This window comes from Toxorhynchites rutilus, chromosome 3, assembly GCF_029784135.1.
Source record: "Toxorhynchites rutilus septentrionalis strain SRP chromosome 3, ASM2978413v1, whole genome shotgun sequence".
NCBI lineage: Eukaryota > Metazoa > Arthropoda > Insecta > Diptera > Culicidae > Toxorhynchites > Toxorhynchites rutilus.
Genome location: NC_073746.1, coordinates 275,145,091 through 275,164,082, shown reverse-complemented (window position 1 = coordinate 275,164,082; position 18,992 = coordinate 275,145,091). Strand labels below are relative to the sequence as shown.

The 18,992-nt window shown below is 47.0% G+C and overlaps 1 protein-coding gene across 2 annotated transcripts in view; it reads right to left on the bottom strand.

The window, feature by feature from the left end:
• The window catches only part of LOC129774834 (titin-like), a 43,980-nt gene extending 24,988 nt beyond the window's left edge, over positions 1-18,992 (bottom strand). For both annotated transcript variants that reach the window (XM_055778844.1, XM_055778846.1), the window contains exon 1: positions 1-18,992. This exon is cut by the window's left edge. In XM_055778844.1, coding sequence (XP_055634819.1) covers positions 1-18,848 — 18,848 coding nt within the window. In that variant the 5' untranslated portion in view covers positions 18,849-18,992.

The window sequence follows — 18,992 nt, the reverse complement described above, 5'->3', positions numbered from 1 at the left end:
TCCGCTTCGACAGGCTTGACCTCAGTCACTGGCGAAATTGGTTTCTCAGCTTCGACAGGCTTGACCTCAGTCACTGGCGAAATTGGTTTCTCAGCTTCGACAGGCTTGATTTCAGTCACTGGCGAAATTGGTTTCTCTGGTTCGACAGGCTTGATCTCAGTCACTGGCGAAATTGATTTCTCCGCTTCGACAGGCTTGACCTCAGTCACTGGCGAAATTGATTTCTCAGCATCGACAGGCTTGACCTCAGTCACTGGCGAAATTGGTTTCTCAGCTTCGACAGGCTTGATTTCAGTCACTGGCGAAATTGGTTTCTCAGCTTCAACAGGCTTGACCTCAGTCACTGGCGAAATTGGTTTCTCAGCTTCGACAGGCTTGACCTCAGTCACTGGCGAAATTGATTTCTCAGCTTCGACAGGCTTGATCTCAGGCACTGGCGAAATTGATTTTTCAGCATCGATAGGCTTGACCTCAGTCACTGGCGAAATTGGTTTCTCAGCTTCGACAGGCTTGACCTCATTCACTGGCGAAATTGGTTTCTCAGCTTCGACAGGCTTGATCTCAGTCATTGGCGAAATTGATATCTCCGCTTCGATAGGCTCGACCTCAGTCACAGGCGAAATTGGTTTCTCAGCTTCGACAGGCTTGATCTCCGTCACTGGCGAAATTGGTTTCTCTGGTTCTTCTTGTTTGACCTCAGTCACTGGCGAAATTGGTTTCTCAGTTTCGACAGGCTTGATCTCAGTCACTGGCGAAATTGTTTTCTCAGCTTCGACAGGCTTGATCTCAGTCACTGGCGAAATTGATTGCTTCGCTTCGATAGGCTTGACCTCAGTCACTGGCGAAATTGGTTTCTCAGCTTCGACAGGCTTGACCTCATTCACTGGCGAAATTGGTTTCTCAGCTTCGACAGGCTTGATCTCTGTCACTGGCGAAATTGGTTTCTCTGGTTCGACAGGCTTGATCTCAGTCACTGGCGAAATTGATTTCTCCGCTTTGACAGGCTTGACCTCAGTCACTGGCGAAATTGGTTTCTCAGCTTCGACAGGCTTGATCTCAGTCACTGGCGAAATTGATTTCTTCGCTTCGATAGGCTTGACCTCAGTCACTGGCGAAATTGGTTTCTCAGCTTCGACAGGCTTGATCCTAGTCACTGGCGAAATTGGTTTCTCAGCTTCGACAGGCTTGATCTCAGTCACTGGTGAAATTGGTTTCTCAGCTTCGAGAGGCTTGATCTCAGCCACTAACGAAATTGGTTTCTCTGGTTCGACTGGTTTGACTTCAGTCACTGGCGAAATTAGTTTCTCTGGTTCGAATGACTTGATCTCAGTCACTGGCGAAATTGGTTTCTCAATTTCGACTGGTTTGACCTCAGTCACTGGTGAAATTGGTTTCTCAGCTTCGACAGGTTTGATAACAGTTACTGGCGAGATTGGTTTCTCAGCTTCAACAGGTTTGACCTCAGTCACTGGCGAAATTGGTTTCTCTGGTTCGACAGGCTTGATCTCAGCCACTAACGAAATTGGTTTCTCTGGTTCGACTGGTTTGACTTCAGTCACTGGCGAAATTGGTTTCTCTGGTTCGAATGACTTGATCTCAGTCACTGGCGAAATTGGTTTCTCAATTTCGACTGGTTTGACCTCAGTCACTGGTGAAATTGGTTTCCCAGCTTCGACAGGCTTAATCTCAGTCACTGGCGAGATTGGTTTCTCAGCTTCAACAGGTTTGACCTCAGTCACTGGCGTAATTGATTTCTCTGGTTCGACAGGCTTGATCTCAGCCACTAACGAAATTGGTTTCTCTGGTTCGACTGGTTTGACTTCAGTCACTGGCGAAATTGGTTTCTCTGGTTCGAATGACTTGATCTCAGTCACTGGCGAAATTGGTTTCTCAATTTCGACTGGTTTGACCTCAGTCACTGGTGAAATTGGTTTCCCAGCTTCGACAGGCTTAATCTCAGTCACTGGCGAGATTGGTTTCTCAGCTTCAACAGGTTTGACCTCAGTCACTGGCGTAATTGATTTCTCTGGTTCGACAGGCTTGATCTCAGCCACTAACGAAATTGGTTTCTCTGGTTCGACTGGTTTGACTTCAGTCACTGGCGAAATTAGTTTCTCTGGTTCGAATGACTTGATCTCAGTCACTGGCGAAATTGGTTTCTCAATTTCGACTGGTTTGACCTCAGTCACTGGTGAAATTGGTTTCCCAGCTTCGACAGGCTTAATCTCAGTCACTGGCGAGATTGGTTTCTCAGCTTCAACAGGTTTGACCTCAGTCACTGGCGAAATTGGTTTCTCTGGTTCGACAGGCTTGATCTCAGCCACTAACGAAATTGGTTTCTCTGTTTCGAGTGGTTTGACTTCAGTCACTGGCGAAATTGGTTTCTCTGGTTCGAATGACTTGATCTCAGTCACTGGCGAAATTGGTTTCTCAATTTCGACTGGTTTGACCTCAGTCACTGGTGAAATTGGTTTCCCAGCTTCGACAGGCTTAATCTCAGTCACTGGCGAGATTGGTTTCTCAGCTTCGACAGGCTTGATCTCAGTCACTGGCGAAGTTGGTTTCTCTGGTTCTTCATGTTTGACCTCAGCCATTGGCGCAATTGGTTTCTCAGCTTCGACAGGCTTGACCTCAGTCACTGGCGAAATTGGTTTCTCAGCTTCGACAGGCTTGATCCTAGTCACTGGCGAAATTGGTTTCTCAGTTTCGACAGGCTTGATCTCAGTCACTGGCGAAATTGATTTCTCAGCTTCGACAGGCTTGACCTCAGTCACTGGCGAAATTGGTTTCTCAGCTTCGACAGGCTTGATTTCAGTCACTGGCGAAATTGGTTTCTCAGCTTCAACAGGCTTGACCTCAGTCACTGGCGAAATTGGTTTCTCTGGTTCTTTATGTTTGACCTCAGTCACTGGCGAAATTGGTTTCTCAGCTTTAACAGTCACTGGCGAAATTGGTTTCTCAGCTTCGACAGGCTTGATCTCAGTCACTGGCGAAATTGGTTTCTCAGCTTCGACAGGGTTGACCTCAGTCACTGGCGAAATTGATTTCTCAGCTTCGACAGGCTTGATCTCAGGCACTGGCGAAATTGATTTTTCAGCTTCGATAGGCTTGACCTCAGTCACTGGCGAAATTGGTTTCTCAGCTTCGACAGGCTTGACCTCATTCACTGGCGAAATTGGTTTCTCAGCTTCGACAGGCTTGATCTCAGTCACTGGCGAAATTGATATCTCCGCTTCGATAGGCTCGACCTCAGTCACAGGCGAAATTGGTTTCTCAGCTTCGACAGGCTTGATCTCAGTCACTGGCGAAATTGGTTTCTCTGGTTCTTCCTGTTTGACCTCAGTCACTGGCGAAATTGGTTTCTCAGTTTCGACAGGCTTGATCTCAGTCACTGGCGAAATTGTTTTCCTAGCTTCGACAGGCTTGATCTCAGTCACTGGCGAAATTGATTGCTTCGCTTCGATAGGCTTGACCTCAGTCACTGGCGAAATTGGTTTCTCAGCTTCGACAGGCTTGACCTCATTCACTGGCGAAATTGGTTTCTCAGCTTCGACAGGCTTGATCTCAGTCACTGGCGAAATTGGTTTCTCTGGTTCGACAGGCTTGATCTCAGTCACTGGCGAAATTGATTTCTCCGCTTTGACAGGCTTGACCTCAGTCACTGGCGAAATTGGTTTCTCAGCTTCGACAGGCTTGGTCTCAGTCACTGGCGAAATTGATTTCTTCGCTTCGATAGGCTTGACATCAGTCACTGGCGAAATTGGTTTCTCAGCTTCGACAGGCTTGATCTCAGTCACTGGTGAAATTGGTTTCTCAGCTTCGACAGGCTTGATCTCAGTCACTGGTGAAATTGGTTTCTCAGCTTCGACAGGCTTGATCTCAGCCACTAACGAAATTGGTTTCTCTGGTTCGACTGGTTTGACCTCAGTCACTGGCGACATTGGTTTCTCTGGTTCGAATGACTTGATCTCAGTCACTGGCGAAATTGGTTTCTCAATTTCGACTGGTTTGACCTCAGTCACTGGTGAAATTGGTTTCCCAGCTTCGACAGGCTTAATCTCAGTCACTGGCGAGATTGGTTTCTCAGCTTCAACAGGTTTGACCTCAGTCACTGGCGAAATTGGTTTCTCTGGTTCGACAGGCTTGATCTCAGCCACTAACGAAATTGGTTTCTCTGGTTCGACTGGTTTGACTTCAGTCACTGGCGAAATTGGTTTCTCTGGTTTGAATGACTTGATTTCAGTCACTGGTGAAATTGGTTTCCCAGCTTCGACAGGCTTAATCTCAGTCACTGGCGAAATTGGTTTCTCAGCTTCAACAGGTTTGACCTCAGTCACTGGCGAAATTGGTTTCTCTGGTTCGACAGGCTTGATCTCAGCCACTAAAGAAATTGGTTTCTCTGGTTCGACTGGTTTGACTTCAGTCACTGGCGAAATTGGTTTCTCTGGTTCGAATGACTTGATCTCAGTCACTGGCGAAATTGGTTTCTCAATTTCGACTGGTTTGACCTCAGTCACTGGTGAAATTGGTTTCCCAGCTTCGACAGGCTTAATCTCAGTCACTGGCGAGATTGGTTTCTCAGCTTCGACAGGCTTGATCTCAGTCACTGGCGAAGTTGGTTTCTCTGGTTCTTCATGTTTGACCTCAGCCATTGGCGCAATTGGTTTCTCAGCTTCGACAGGCTTGATCTCAGTCACTGGCGAAATTGGTTTCTCAGCTTCGACAGGCTTGACCTCAGTCACTGGCGAAATTGGTTTCTCAGCTTTGACAGGCTTGATCTCAGTCACTGGCGAAATTGATTTCTCCGCTTCGATAGGCTTGACCTCAGTCACTGGCGAAATTGGTTTCTCAGCTTCAACAGGCTTGACCTCAGTCACTGGCGAAATTGGTTTCTCTGGTTCTTCATGTTTGACCTCAACCATTGGCGCAATTGGTTTCCCAGCTTCGACAGGCTTGGTCTCAGTCACTGGCGAAATTGGTTTTTCAGCTTCGACAGGTGCGATCTCACTCACTGGCGAAATTGGTTTTTCAGCTTCGGCAGGTTTGATCTCAGTGACTGGCGAAATTGGTTTCTTAGCTTCGACAAGCTTGATCTCAGTCATTGGCGAAATTGATATCTCCGCTTCGATATGCTCGACCTCAGTCACTGGCGAAATTGGTTTCTCAGCTTCGACAGGCTTGATTTCAGTCACTGGCGAAATTGGTTTCTCAGCTTCGACAGGCTTGACCTCAGTCACTGGCGAAATTGGTTTCTCAGCTTCGACAGGCTTGATCTCAGTCACTGGCGACATTGGTTTCTCTGGTTCGAATGACTTGATCTCAGTCACTGGCGAAATTGGTTTCTCAATTTCGACTGGTTTGACCTCAGTCACTGGTGAAATTGGTTTCCCAGCTTCGACAGGCTTAATCTCAGTCACTGGCGAGATTGGTTTCTCTGGTTCGACTGGTTTGACTTCAGTCACTGGCGAAATTGGTTTCTCTGGTTTGAATGACTTGATCTCAGTCACCGGCGAAATTGGTTTCTCAATTTCGACTGGTTTGACCTCAGTCACTGGTGAAATTGGTTTCCCAGCTTCGACAGGCTTAATCTCAGTCACTGGCGAAATTGGTTTCTCAGCTTCAACAGGTTTGACCTCAGTCACTGGCGAAATTGGTTTCTCTGGTTCGACAGGCTTGATCTCAGCCACTAAAGAAATTGGTTTCTCTGGTTCGACTGGTTTGACTTCAGTCACTGGCGAAATTGGTTTCTCTGGTTCGAATGACTTTATCTCAGTCACTGGCGAAATTGGTTTCTCAATTTCGACTGGTTTGACCTCAGTCACTGGTGAAATTGGTTTCCCAGCTTCGACTGGCTTAATCTCAGTCACTGGCGAGATTGGTTTCTCAGCTTCGACAGGCTTGATCTCAGTCACTGGCGAAGTTGGTTTCTCTGGTTCTTCATGTTTGACCTCAGCCATTGGCGCAATTGGTTTCTCAGCTTCGACAGGCTTGATCTCAGTCACTGGCGAAATTGGTTTCTCAGCTTCGACAGGCTTGACCTCAGTCACTGGCGAAATTGGTTTCTCAGCTTTGACAGGCTTGATCTCAGTCACTGGCGAAATTGATTTCTCCGCTTCGATAGGCTTGACCTCAGTCACTGGCGAAATTGGTTTCTCAGCTTCAACAGGCTTGACCTCAGTCACTGGCGAAATTGGTTTCTCTGGTTCTTCATGTTTGACCTCAACCATTGGCGCAATTGGTTTCCCAGCTTCGACAGGCTTGGTCTCAGTCACTGGCGAAATTGGTTTTTCAGCTTCGACAGGTGCGATCTCACTCACTGGCGAAATTGGTTTTTCAGCTTCGGCAGGTTTGATCTCAGTGACTGGCGAAATTGGTTTCTTAGCTTCGACAAGCTTGATCTCAGTCATTGGCGAAATTGATATCTCCGATTCGATATGCTCGACCTCAGTCACTGGCGAAATTGGTTTCTCAGCTTCGACAGGCTTGACCTCAGTCACTGGCGAAATTGGTTTCTCAGCTTCGACAGGCTTGATCTCAGTCACTGGCGAAATTGGTTTCTCTGGTTCGACAGGCTTGATCTCAGTCACTGGCGAAATTGGTTTCTCAGTTTCGACAGGCTTGATCTCAATCTCTGGCGAAATTGGTTTCTCAGCTTCGACAGGCTTGATCTCAGTCACTGGTGAAATTGGTTTCTCAGCTTCGTCAGGCTTGATCTCAGTCACTGGCGAAATTGGTTTCTCTGCTTCGACAGGCTTGACCTCAGCCATTGGCGCAATTGGTTTCTCAGCTTTGATTGGTTTGACCTTAGTCACTGGTGAAATTGATTTCTCAGCTTCGACAGGCTCAATCTCTGGCGAAATTTGTTTCTCAGCTTCGACAGGCTTGATCTCAGTCATTGGCGAAATTGGTTTCTCAGCTTCGACAGGCTTGATTTCAGTCACTGGCGAAATTGGTTTCTCAGCTTCGACTGGTTTGACCACAGTCACTGGCGAAATTGGTTGCTCAGCTTCGACAGGTTTGACCTCAGTCACTGGCGAAATTGGTTTCTCAGCTTCGACTGGTTTGATCTCAGTCACTGGCGAAATTGGTTTCTCAGTTTCGACAAGCTTGATCTCAATCTCTGGCGAAATTGGTTTCTCAGCTTCGACAGGCTTGATCTCAGTCACTGGTGAAATTGGTTTCTCAGCTTCGACAGGCTTGACCTCAGTCACTGGCGAAATTGGTTTCTCAGCTTCGACAGGCTTGATTTCAGTCACTGGCGAAATTGGTTTCTCTGGTTCGACAGGCTTGATCTCAGTCACTGGCGAAATTGGTTTCTCAGTTTCGACAGGCTTGATCTCAATCTCTGGCGAAATTGGTTTCTCAGCTTCGACAGGCTTGATCTCAGTCACTGGTGAAATTGGTTTCTCAGCTTCGACAGGCTTGATCTCAGTCACTGACGAAATTGGTTTCTCTGCTTCGACAGGCTTGACCTCAGCCATTGGCGCAATTGGTTTCTCAGCTTCAACAGGCTCGATCTCAGTCACTGGCGAAATTGGTTTCTTAGCTTCGACTGGTTTGACCTCAATCACTGGTGAAATTGGTTTCTCTGGTTCTTTATGTTTGACCTCAGCCATTGGCGAAATTGGTTTCTCAGCTTCGACAGGCTTGACCTCAGTCACTGGCGGAATTGGTTCCTCCGCTTCGACAGGCTTGATCTCAGTCACTGGCGAAATTGATTTGTCAGCTTCAACAGGCTCGATTTCAGTCACTGGTGAAATTGTTTTTTTAGCTTCGACTGGTTTGACCTCAGTCACTGGCGAAATTGGTTTCTCTGGTTCTTCGTGTTTGACCGAAGTCACTGGTGAAGTTGGTTTCTCAGTTTCGACAGGCTTGATTTCAATCTCTGGCGAAATTGGTTTCTCAGCTTCGGCAGGCTTGATCTCAGTCACTGGTGAAATTGGTTTCTCAGCTTCGACAGGCTTGATCTCAGTTACTGGCGAAATTGATTTCTCAGCTTCAACAGGCTCGATCTCAGTCGCTGGCGAAATTGGTTTCTTAGCTTCGACTGGATTGACCTCAGTCACTAGCGAAATTGGTTTCTCTGCATGTTTGACCTCAGTCACTGGCGAAATTGCTTTCTCAGCTTCGATAGGCTTGAGCTCAGTCACTGGCGAAATTGGTTCCTCAGCTTCAACAGGCTTGAGCTCAGTCACTGGCGAAATTGGTTCCTCAGCTTCAACAGGCTTGAGCTCAGTCACTGGCGAAATTGATTTCTCCACTTCGACAGGCTTGATCGCAGTCACTGGCGAAATTGATTTCTCAGCTTCGACAGGCTTGATATCAGTCACTGGCGAAATTGGTTTCTCTGGTTCGTCATGTTTGATTCCAGTCACTGGTGAAATTGGTTTCTCAACTTCGACAGGCTTGATCTCAGTCATTGGCGAAATTGGTTTCTTAGCTTCGACAGGCTTGATCTCAGTCACTGGCGAAATTGATTTCTCAGCTTCGACAGATTCAATTTCAGTCACTGGAGAAATTAGTTTCTCAGCTTCGATAGGCTTGACCTCAGTCACTGGCGAAATTGGTTTCTCTGGTTCTTCATGTTTGATTTCAGTCACTGGGGAAATTGGTTTCTCAGCTTCGACTGGTTTGACCTCAGTCACTGGTGAAATTGGTTTCTCAGCTTCGACAGGCTTAATTTCAGTCATTGGCGAAATTGGTTTCTCAGCTTCGACAGACTTGATCTCAGTCACTGGCGAAATTGGTTTCTCAGCTTCGACAGGCTTGATCTCAGTCATTGGCGAAATTGGTTTCTCAGCTTCGACAGATTCTATCTCGGTCACTGGCGAAATTGGTTTCTCAGCTTCGATAGGCTTGATCTCAGTCACTGGTGAAATTGGTTTCTCAGCTTCGACAGGTTTGATCTCAGTCACTGGCGAAATTGGTTTCTCAGCTTCAACAGGCTTGGTCTCAGTCACTGGTGAAATTGGTTTCTCCGCTTCTACAGGTTTGATCTCAGTCACTGGCGAAATTGGTTTCTCAGCTTCAACAGGCTTGATCTCAGTCACTGGCGAAATTGGTTTCTCAGCTTCAACAGGCTTGATCTCAGTCACTGGTGAAATTGGTTTCCCAGCTTCAACAGGCTCGATCTCAGTCGCTGGCGAAATTGGTTTCTTAGCTTCGACTGGATTGACCTCAGTCACTGGCGAAATTGGTTTCTCTGGTTCTTCATGTTTGACCTCAGTCACTGGTGAAATTGGTTTCTCAGCTTCGACAGGCTTGATCTCAGTCACTGACGAAACTGTTTTCTCTGGTTCTTCATGTTTGACCTCAGTCACTGGCGAAATTGGTTTCTCAGCTTCGACAGGCTTGATCTCAATCACTGGTGAAATTGGTTTCTCTGGTTCTTCGTGTTTGACCGAAGTCACTGGTGAAGTTGGTTTCTCAGTTTCGACAGGCTTGATTTCAATCTCTGGCGAAATTGGTTTCTCAGCTTCGGCAGGCTTGATCTCAGTCACTGGTGAAATTGGTTTCTCAGCTTCGACAGGCTTGATCTCAGTTACTGGCGAAATTGATTTCTCAGCTTCAACAGGCTCGATCTCAGTCGCTGGCGAAATTGGTTTCTTAGCTTCGACTGGATTGACCTCAGTCACTGGCGAAATTGGTTTCTCTGGTTCTTCATGTTTGACCTCAGTCACTGGTGAAATTGGTTTCTCAGCTTCGACAGGCTTGACCTCAGCCATTGGCGAAATTGGTTTCTCAGCTTCGACAGGCTTGATCTCAGTCACTGACGAAACTGGTTTCTTTGGTTCTTCATGTTTGACCTCAGTCACTGGCGAAATTGGTTTCTCAGCTTCGACAGGCTTGATCTCAATCACTGGTGAAATTGGTTTCTCTGGTTCTTTATGTTTGACCTCAGCCATTGGCGAAATTGGTTTCTCAGCTTCGACAGGCTTGATCTCAGTCACTGGCGAAATTGATTTGTCAGCTTCAACAGGCTCGATTTCAGTCACTGGTGAAATTGTTTTTTTAGCTTCGACTGGTTTGACCTCAGTCACTGGCGAAATTGGTTTCTCTGGTTCTTCGTGTTTGACCGAAGTCACTGGTGAAGTTGGTTTCTCAGTTTCGACAGGCTTGATTTCAATCTCTGGCGAAATTGGTTTCTCAGCTTCGGCAGGCTTGATCTCAGTCACTGGTGAAATTGGTTTCTCAGCTTCGACAAGCTTGATCTCAGTTACTGGCGAAATTGATTTCTCAGCTTCAACAGGCTCGATTTCAGTCGCTGGCGAAATTGGTTTCTTAGCTTCGACTGGATTGACCTCAGTCACTCGCGAAATTGCTTTCTCAGCTTCAACAGTCACTGGCGAAATTGGTTTCTCAGCTTCAACAGGCTTGACCTCAGTCACTGGCGAAATTGGTTTCTCAGCTTCGACAGGCTTGATCTCAGTCACTAGCGAAGTTGGTTTCTGTGGTTCTTCATGTTTGACCTCAGTCACTGGCGAAATTGCTTTCTCAGCTTCGACAGGCTTGAGCTCAGTCACTGGCGAAATTGGTTCCTCAGCTTCGACAGGCTTGATCTCAGTCACTAGCGAAGTTGGTTTCTGTGGTTCTTCATGTTTGACCTCAGTCACTGGCGAAATTGGTTTCTCAGCTTCAACAGGCTTGACCTCAGTCACTGGCGAAATTGGTTTCTCAGCTTCGACAGGCTTGATCTCAGTCACTAGCGAAGTTGGTTTCTGTGGTTCTTCATGTTTGACCTCAGTCACTGGCGAAATTGCTTTCTCAGCTTCGACAGGCTTGAGCTCAGTCACTGGCGAAATTGGTTCCTCAGCTTCAACAGGCTTGAGCTCAGTCACTGGCGAAATTGGTTCCTCAGCTTCAACAGGCTTGAGCTCAGTCACTGGCGAAATTGATTTCTCCACTTCGACAGGCTTGATCGCAGTCACTGGCGAAATTGATTTCTCAGCTTCGACAGGCTTGATCTCAGTCACTGGCGAAATTGGTTTCTCTGGTTTGTCATGTTTGATTCCAGTCACTGGTGAAATTGGTTTCTCAACTTCGACAGGCTTGATCTCAGTCATTGGCGAAATTAGTTTCTCAGCTTCGATAGGCTTGACCTCAGTCACTGGCGAAATTGGTTTCTCTGGTTCTTCATGTTTGATTTCAGTCACTGGGGAAATTGGTTTCTCAGCTTCGACTGGTTTGACCTCAGTCACTGGTGAAATTGGTTTCTCAGCTTCGACAGGCTTAATTTCAGTCATTGGCGAAATTGGTTTCTCAGCTTCGACAGACTTGATCTCAGTCACTGGCGAAATTGGTTTCTCAGCTTCGACAGGCTTGATCTCAGTCATTGGCGAAATTGGTTTCTCAGCTTCGACAGATTCTATCTCGGTCACTGGCGAAATTGGTTTCTCAGCTTCGATAGGCTTGATCTCAGTCACTGGTGAAATTGGTTTCTCAGCTTCGACAGGTTTGATCTCAGTCACTGGCGAAATTGGTTTCTCAGCTTCAACAGGCTTGGTCTCAGTCACTGGTGAAATTGGTTTCTTCGCTTCTACAGGTTTGATCTCAGTCACTGGCGAAATTGGTTTCTCAGCTTCAACAGGCTTGATCTCAGTCACTGGTGAAATTGGTTTCCCAGCTTCGACAGGCTTGACCTCAGTCACTGGCGAAATCGGTTTCTCAGCTTCAACAGGCTTGATCTCAGTCACTGGTGAAATTGGTTTCCCAGCTTCGACAGGCTTGATCTCAGTCACTGGCGAAATTGATTTCAGGGCTTCAACAGGCTTGATCTCAGTCACTGGCGAAATTGGTTTCTCAGCTTCAACAGGCTTGATCTCAGTCACTGGTGAAATTGGTTTCCCAGCTTCGACAGGCTTGACCTCAGTCACTGGCGAAATCGGTTTCTCAGCTTCGATAGGCTTGACCTCAGTCATTGGCGAAATTGGTTTCTCAGCTTCAACAGGCGTGACCTCAGTCACTGGCGAAATTGGTTTCTCAGCTTCGACAGGCTTGATCTCAGTCACAGGCGAAATTGATTTTTCAGCTTCGACTGGTTCCACCTCAGTCACTGGTGAAATTGGTTTCTCAGCTTCGACAGGCTTGATCTCAGTCATTGGCGAAATTGGTTTCTCAGCTTCGACAGGCTTGATCTCAGTCACTGGCGAAATTGATTTCTCAGCTTCGACTGGTTTGACCTCAGTCATTGGCGACATTGGTTTCTCAGCTTCGACAGGCTTGATCTCAGTCACTGGTGAAATTGGTTTCTCAGCTTCGACAGGCTTGATCTCAGTCACTGGCGAAATTGATTTCTCAGCTTCGACTGGTTTGACCTCAGTCATTGGCGACATTGGTTTCTCAGCTTCGACAGGCTTGATCTCAGTCACTGGTGAAATTGGTTTCTCAGCTTCGACAGGCTTGATTTCAGTCACTGGCGATATTGGTTTCTCTTGTTCGACTGGTTTGACCTCAGTCATTGGCGACATTGGTTTCTCAGCTTCGACAGGCTTGATCTCAGTCACTGGTGAAATTGGTTTCTCAGCTTCGACAGGCTTGATCTCAGTCACTGGCGAAATTGATTTCTCAGCTTCGACTGGCTTGATTTCAGTCACTGGCGATATTGGTTTCTCTTGTTCGACTGGTTTGACCTCAATCACTGGCGAAATTGGTTTCTCAGCTTCGACAGGCTTGATCTCAGTCACTGGCGAAATTGGTTTCTCAGCTTCGACTGGTTTGACCTCAGTCATTGGCGACATTGGTTTCTCAGCTTCGACAGGTTTGATCTCAGTCACTGGCGAAATTAGATTCTCAGCTTCGACAGGCTTGATCTCAGTCACTGGCGAAAATGGTTTCTCAGCTTCGACAGGCTTGATCTCAGTCACAGGCGAAATTGATTTTTCAGCTTCGACTGGTTCCACCTCAGTCACTGGTGAAATTGGTTTCTCAGCTTCGACAGGCTTGATCTCAGTCATTGGCGAAATTGGTTTCTCAGCTTCGACAGGCTTGATCTCAGTCACTGGCGAAATTGATTTCTCAGTTTCGACTGGCTTGATTTCAGTCACTGGCGATATTGGTTTCTCTTGTTCGACTGGTTTGACCTCAATCACTGGCGAAATTGGTTTCTCAGCTTCGACAGGCTTGATCTCAGTCACTGGCGAAATCGGTTTCTCAGCTTCGACTGGTTTGACCTCAGTCATTGGCGACATTGGTTTCTCAGCTTCGACAGGTTTGATCTCAGTCACTGGCGAAATTAGATTCTCAGCTTCGACAGGCTTGATCTCAGTCACTGGCGAAATTGGTTTCTCTGGTTCTTCACGTTTGATTTCAGTCACTGGCGAAATTGGTTTCTCAGCTTCGACTGGTTTGACCTCAGTCACTGGCGAAATTGGTTTCTCAGTTTCGACAGGCTTGATCTCAGTCACAGGCGAAATTGATTTTTCAGCTTCGACTGGTTCCACCTCAGTCGCTGGTGAAATAAGTTTCTCAGCTTCAACAGGCTTGATCTCAGTCACAGGCGAAATTGATTTTTCAGCTTCGACTGGTTCCACCTCAGTCGCTGGTGAAATAGGTTTCTCAGCTTCGACAGGCTTCACCTCAGTCACAGGTGAAATCGGTTTCTCAGCTTCGATAGGCTTGATCTCAGTCACTGGCGAAATTGGTTTCTCTGTTTCATCATGTTTGACCTCAGTCACTGGCGAAATTGGTTTCTCAGTTTCGACAGGCTTGACCTCAGTCATTTGCGATTTTGGTTTCTCAGCTTCGACAGGCTTGATCTCAGTCATTGGCGAAATTGGTTTCTCAGCTTCGACAGATTCTATCTCGGTCACTGGCGAAATTGGTTTCTCAGCTTCGATAGGCTTGATCTCAGTCACTGGTGAAATTGGTTTCTCAGCTTCGACAGGTTTGATCTCAGTCACTGGCGAAATTGGTTTCTCAGCTTCAACAGGCTTGATCTCAGTCACTGGCGAAATTAATTTCTCAGCTTCAGCAGGCTTGATCTCAGTCACTGGCGAAATTGATTTCTCAGCTTCAACAGGCTTGATCTCAGTTACTGGTGAGATTGGTTTCTCTGCTTCGAAAGGCTTGATCTCAGTTACTGGCGAAATTGGTTTCTCAGCTTCAATAGGCTTGACCTCAGTCACTGGCGAAATTGGTTTCTCAGCTTCGATAGGCATGACCTCAGTCACTGGCGAAATTGGTTTCTCAGCTTCGACAGGCTTGATCTCAGTCACTGGTGAAATTAGTTTCTCAGCTTCGACAGGCTTGATCTCAGTCACTGGCGAAATTGGTTTCTCAGCTTCGACTGGTTTGACCTCAGTCACTGGTGAAATTGGTTTCTCAGCTTCGACAGGCTTGATCTCAGTCACTGGCGAAATTGATTTCTCAGCTTCGACTGGCTTGATTTCAGTCACTGGCGATATTGGTTTCTCTTGTTCGACTGGTTTGACCTCAATCACTGGCGAAATTGGTTTCTCAGCTTCGACAGGCTTGATCTCAGTCACTGGCGAAATTGGTTTCTCAGCTTCGACTGGTTTGACCTCAGTCATTGGCGACATTGGTTTCTCAGCTTCGACAGGTTTGATCTCAGTCACTGGCGAAATTAGATTCTCAGCTTCGACAGGCTTGATCTCAGTCACTGGCGAAATTGGTTTCTCTGGTTCTTCACGTTTGATTTCAGTCACTGGCGAAATTGGTTTCTCAGCTTCGACTGGTTTGACCTCAGTCACTGGCGAAATTGGTTTCTCAGTTTCGACAGGCTTGATCTCAGTCACAGGCGAAATTGATTTTTCAGCTTCGACTGGTTCCACCTCAGTCGCTGGTGAAATAGGTTTCTCAGCTTCGACAGGCTTCACCTCAGTCACAGGTGAAATCGGTTTCTCAGCTTCGATAGGCTTGATCTCAGTCACTGGCGAAATTGGTTTCTCTGGTTCATCATGTTTGACCTCAGTCACTGGCGAAATTGGTTTCTCAGTTTCGACAGGCTTGAACTCAGTCATTTGCGATTTTGGTTTCTCAGCTTCGACAGGCTTGATCTCAGTCATTGGCGAATTTGGTTTCTCAGCTTCGACAGATTCTATCTCGGTCACTGGCGAAATTGGTTTCTCAGCTTCGATAAGCTTGATCTCAGTCACTGGTGAAATTGGTTTCTCAGCTTCGACAGGTTTGATCTCAGTCACTGGCGAAATTGGTTTCTCAGCTTCAACAGGCTTGATCTCAGTCACTGGCGAAATTGATTTCTCAGCTTCAGCAGGCTTGATCTCAGTCACTCGCGAAATTGATTTCTCAGCTTCAACAGGCTTGATCTCAGTTACTGGTGAGATTGGTTTCTCTGCTTCGACAGGTTTGATCTCAGTCACTGGCGAAGTTGGTTTCTCAGCTTCAACAGGCTTGATCTCAGTCACTGGTGAAATTGGTTTCCCAGCTTCGACAGGCTTGACCTCAGTCACTGGCGAAATCGGTTTCTCAGCTTCGATAGGCTTGATCTCAGTCACTGGTGAAATTGGTTTCCCAGCTTCGACAGGCTTGATCTCAGTCACTGGCGAAATTGATTTCTCAGCTTCAACAGGCTTGATCTCAGTCACTGGTGAAATTGGTTTCTCAGCTTCTACAGGTTTGATCTCAGTCACTGGCGAAATTGGTTGCTCAGCTTCAACAGGCTTGATCTCAGTCACTGGTGAAATTGGTTTCCCAGCTTCGACAGGCTTGACCTCAGTCACTGGCGAAATCGGTTTCTCAGCTTCAACAGGCTTGATCTCAGTCACTGGTGAAATTGGTTTTCCAGCTTCGACAGGCTTGATCTCAGTCACTGGCGAAATTGATTTCTCAGCTTCAACAGGCTTGATCTCAGTCACTGGCGAAATTGGTTTCTCAGCTTCAACAGGCTTGATCTCAGTCACTGGTGAAATTGGTTTCCCAGCTTCGACAGGCTTGACCTCAGTCACTGGCGAAATCGGTTTCTCAGCTTCGATAGGCTTGACCTCAGTCACGGGCGAAATTGGTTTCTCAGCTTCGATAGGCTTGACCTCAGTCACTGGCGAAATTGGTTTCTCAGCTTCGATAGGCATGACCTCAGTCACTGGCAAAATTGGTTTCTCAGCTTCGACAGGCTTGATCTCAGTCACTGGTGAAATTAGTTTCTCAGCTTCGACAGGCTTGATCTCAGTCACTGGCGAAATTGATTTCTCAGCTTCAACAGGCTTGATCTCAGTCACTGGCGAAATTGGTTCCTCAGCTTCAACAGGCTTGATCTCAGTCACTGGTGAAATTGGTTTCTCCGCTTCTACAGGTTTGATCTCAGTCACTGGCGAAATTGGTTTCTCAGCTTCGTCAGGCTTGACCTCAGTCACTGGCGAAATTGGTTTCTCAGCTTCGACAGGCTTGACCTCAGTCAGTGGCGAAATTGGTTCGTCAGCTTCGACAGGCTTGATCTCAGTCACTGGCGAAGTTGGTTTCTCTGGTTCTTCATGTTTGACCTCAGTCACTGGCGAAATTAGTTTCTCAGCTTCGACAGGCTTGACCTCAGTCAGTGGCGAAATTGGTTCGTCAGCTTCGACAGGCTTGATCTCAGTCACTGGCGAAGTTGGTTTCTCTGGTTCTTCATGTTTGATCTCAGTCACTGGCGAAATTGGTTTCTCAGTTTCGAGAGGCTTGACCTCAGTCACTGGCGAAATTGGTTTCTCAGCTTCGACAGCCTTGATCTCAGTCACTGGCGAAGTTGGTTTCTCTGGTTCTTCATGTTTGACCTCAGTCACTGGCGAAATTGGTTTCTCAGCTTCGACAGGCTTGATCTCAGTCACTGGCGAAATTGATTTCTCCACTTCGACAGGCTTAATCACAGTCACTGGCGAAATTGATTGCTCAGCTTCGACAGGCTTGATCTCAGTCACTGGTGAAATTGGTTTCTCTGGTTCTTCAGGTTTGACCTCAGTCACAGGCGATATTGGTTTCTCAGCTTCGACAGGCTTGATCTCAGTCACTGGCGAAATTGATTTGTCAGCTTCGACTCGTTCCACCTCAGTCACTGGTGAAATTGGTTTCTCAGCTTCGACTGGTTCCACCTCAGCCATTGGCGAAGTTGGTTTCTCTGGTTCTTCATGTTTGACCTCAGTCACTGGCGAAATTGGTTTCTCAGCTTCGACAGGCTTGATCTCAGTCACTGGCGAAATTGATTTCTCCACTTCGACAGGCTTAATCGCAGTCACTGGCGAAATTGATTTCTCAGCTTCGACAGGCTTGATCTCAGTCACTGGCGAAGTTGGTTTCTCTGGTTCTTCATGTTTGACCTCAGCCATTGGCGAAATTGGTTTCTCAGCTTCGACAGGCTTGATCTCAGTCACTGGCGAAATTTGTTTCTCAGCTTCGACAGGCTTGATCTCAGTCACTGGCGAAGTTGGTTTCTCTGATTCTTCATGTTTGACCTCAGTCACTGGCGAAATTGCTTTCTCAGCTTCGACAGGCTTGAGCTCAGTCACTGGCGAAATTGGTTCCTCAGCTTCGACAGGCTTGATCTCAGTCACTGACGAAATTGGTTTCTCTGGTTCATCATGTTTGACCTCAGCCTTTGGCGAAATTGGTTTCTCAGCTTCGACAGGCTTGATCACAGTAACTGGCGAAATTGATTTGTCAGCTTCGACTGGTTCCACCTCAGTCACTGGTGAAATTGGTTTCTCAGCTTCGACAGGCTTGTTCTCAGTCATTGGCGAAATTGGTTTCTCAGCTTCGACAGGCTTGATCTCAGTCACTGGCGAAATTGGTTTCTCAGCTTCGACAGGCTTGATCGCAGTCACTGGAGAAATTGGTTTCTCAGCTTCGACAGGATTGATCTCAGTCACTGGCGAAGTTGGATTCTCTGATTCTTCATGTTTGACCTCAGTCACTGGCGGAATTGCTTTCTCAGCTTCGACAGGCTTGAGCTCAGTCAGTGGCGAAATTGGTTCCTCAGCTTCGACAGGCTTGATCTCAGTCACTGGCGAAGTTGGTTTCTCTGGTTCTTCATGTTTGATCTCAGCCAATGGCGAGATTGGTTTCTCAGTTTCGACAGGTTTGATCTCAGTCACTGGCGAAATTGGTTCCACAGCTTCGACAGGCTTGATCTCAGTCACTAGCGAAGTTGGTTTCTCTGGTTCTTCATGTTTGACCTCAGCCACTGGCGAAATTGGTTCCTCAGCTTCGACAGGCTTGATCTCAGTCACTGGCGATATTGATTTCTCCACTTCGACAGGCTTGATCGCAGTCACTGGCGAAATTGATTTCTCAGCTTCGACAGGCTTGATCTCAGTCACTGGTGAAATTGGTTTCTCTGGTTCTTCAGGTTTGACCTCAGTCACTGGCGAAATTGGTTTCTCAGCCTCGATAGGCTTGATCTCAGGCATTGGTGAAATTGGTTTCTCTGGTTCTTCATGTTTGACCTCAGTCACTGGCGAAATTGCTTTCTCAGCTTCGACAGGCTTGAGCTCAGTCACTGGCGAAATTGGTTTCTCAACCTCGACAGGCTTGATCTCAGTCATTGGCGAAATTGGTTTCTCAGCTTCGACAGGCTTGATCTCAGTCACTGGCGGAATTGGTTCCTCAGCTTCGACAGGCTTGATCTCAGTCACTGGCGAAGTTGGTTTCTCTGGTTCTTCATGTTTGATCTCAGTCATTGGCGAAATTGGTTTCTCAGCTTCGATAGGCTTGATCTCAGGCATTGGTGAAATTGGTTTCTCAGCTTCGACAGGCTTGATCTCAGTCACTGGCGAAGTTGGTTTTTCTGGTTCTTCATGTTTGACCTCAGTCACTGGCGAAATTGCTTTCTCAGCTTCGACAGGCTTGAGCTCAGTCACTGGCGAAATTGGTTTCTCAACTTCGACAGGCTTGATCTCAGTCATTGGCGAAATTGGTTTCTCAGCTTCGACAGGCTTGATGTCAGTCACTGGCGGAATTGGTTCCTCAGCTTCGACAGGCTTGATCTCAGTCACTGGCGAAATTGGTTTCACAGCTTCGACAGGCTTGACCTCAGTCACTGGTGAAAT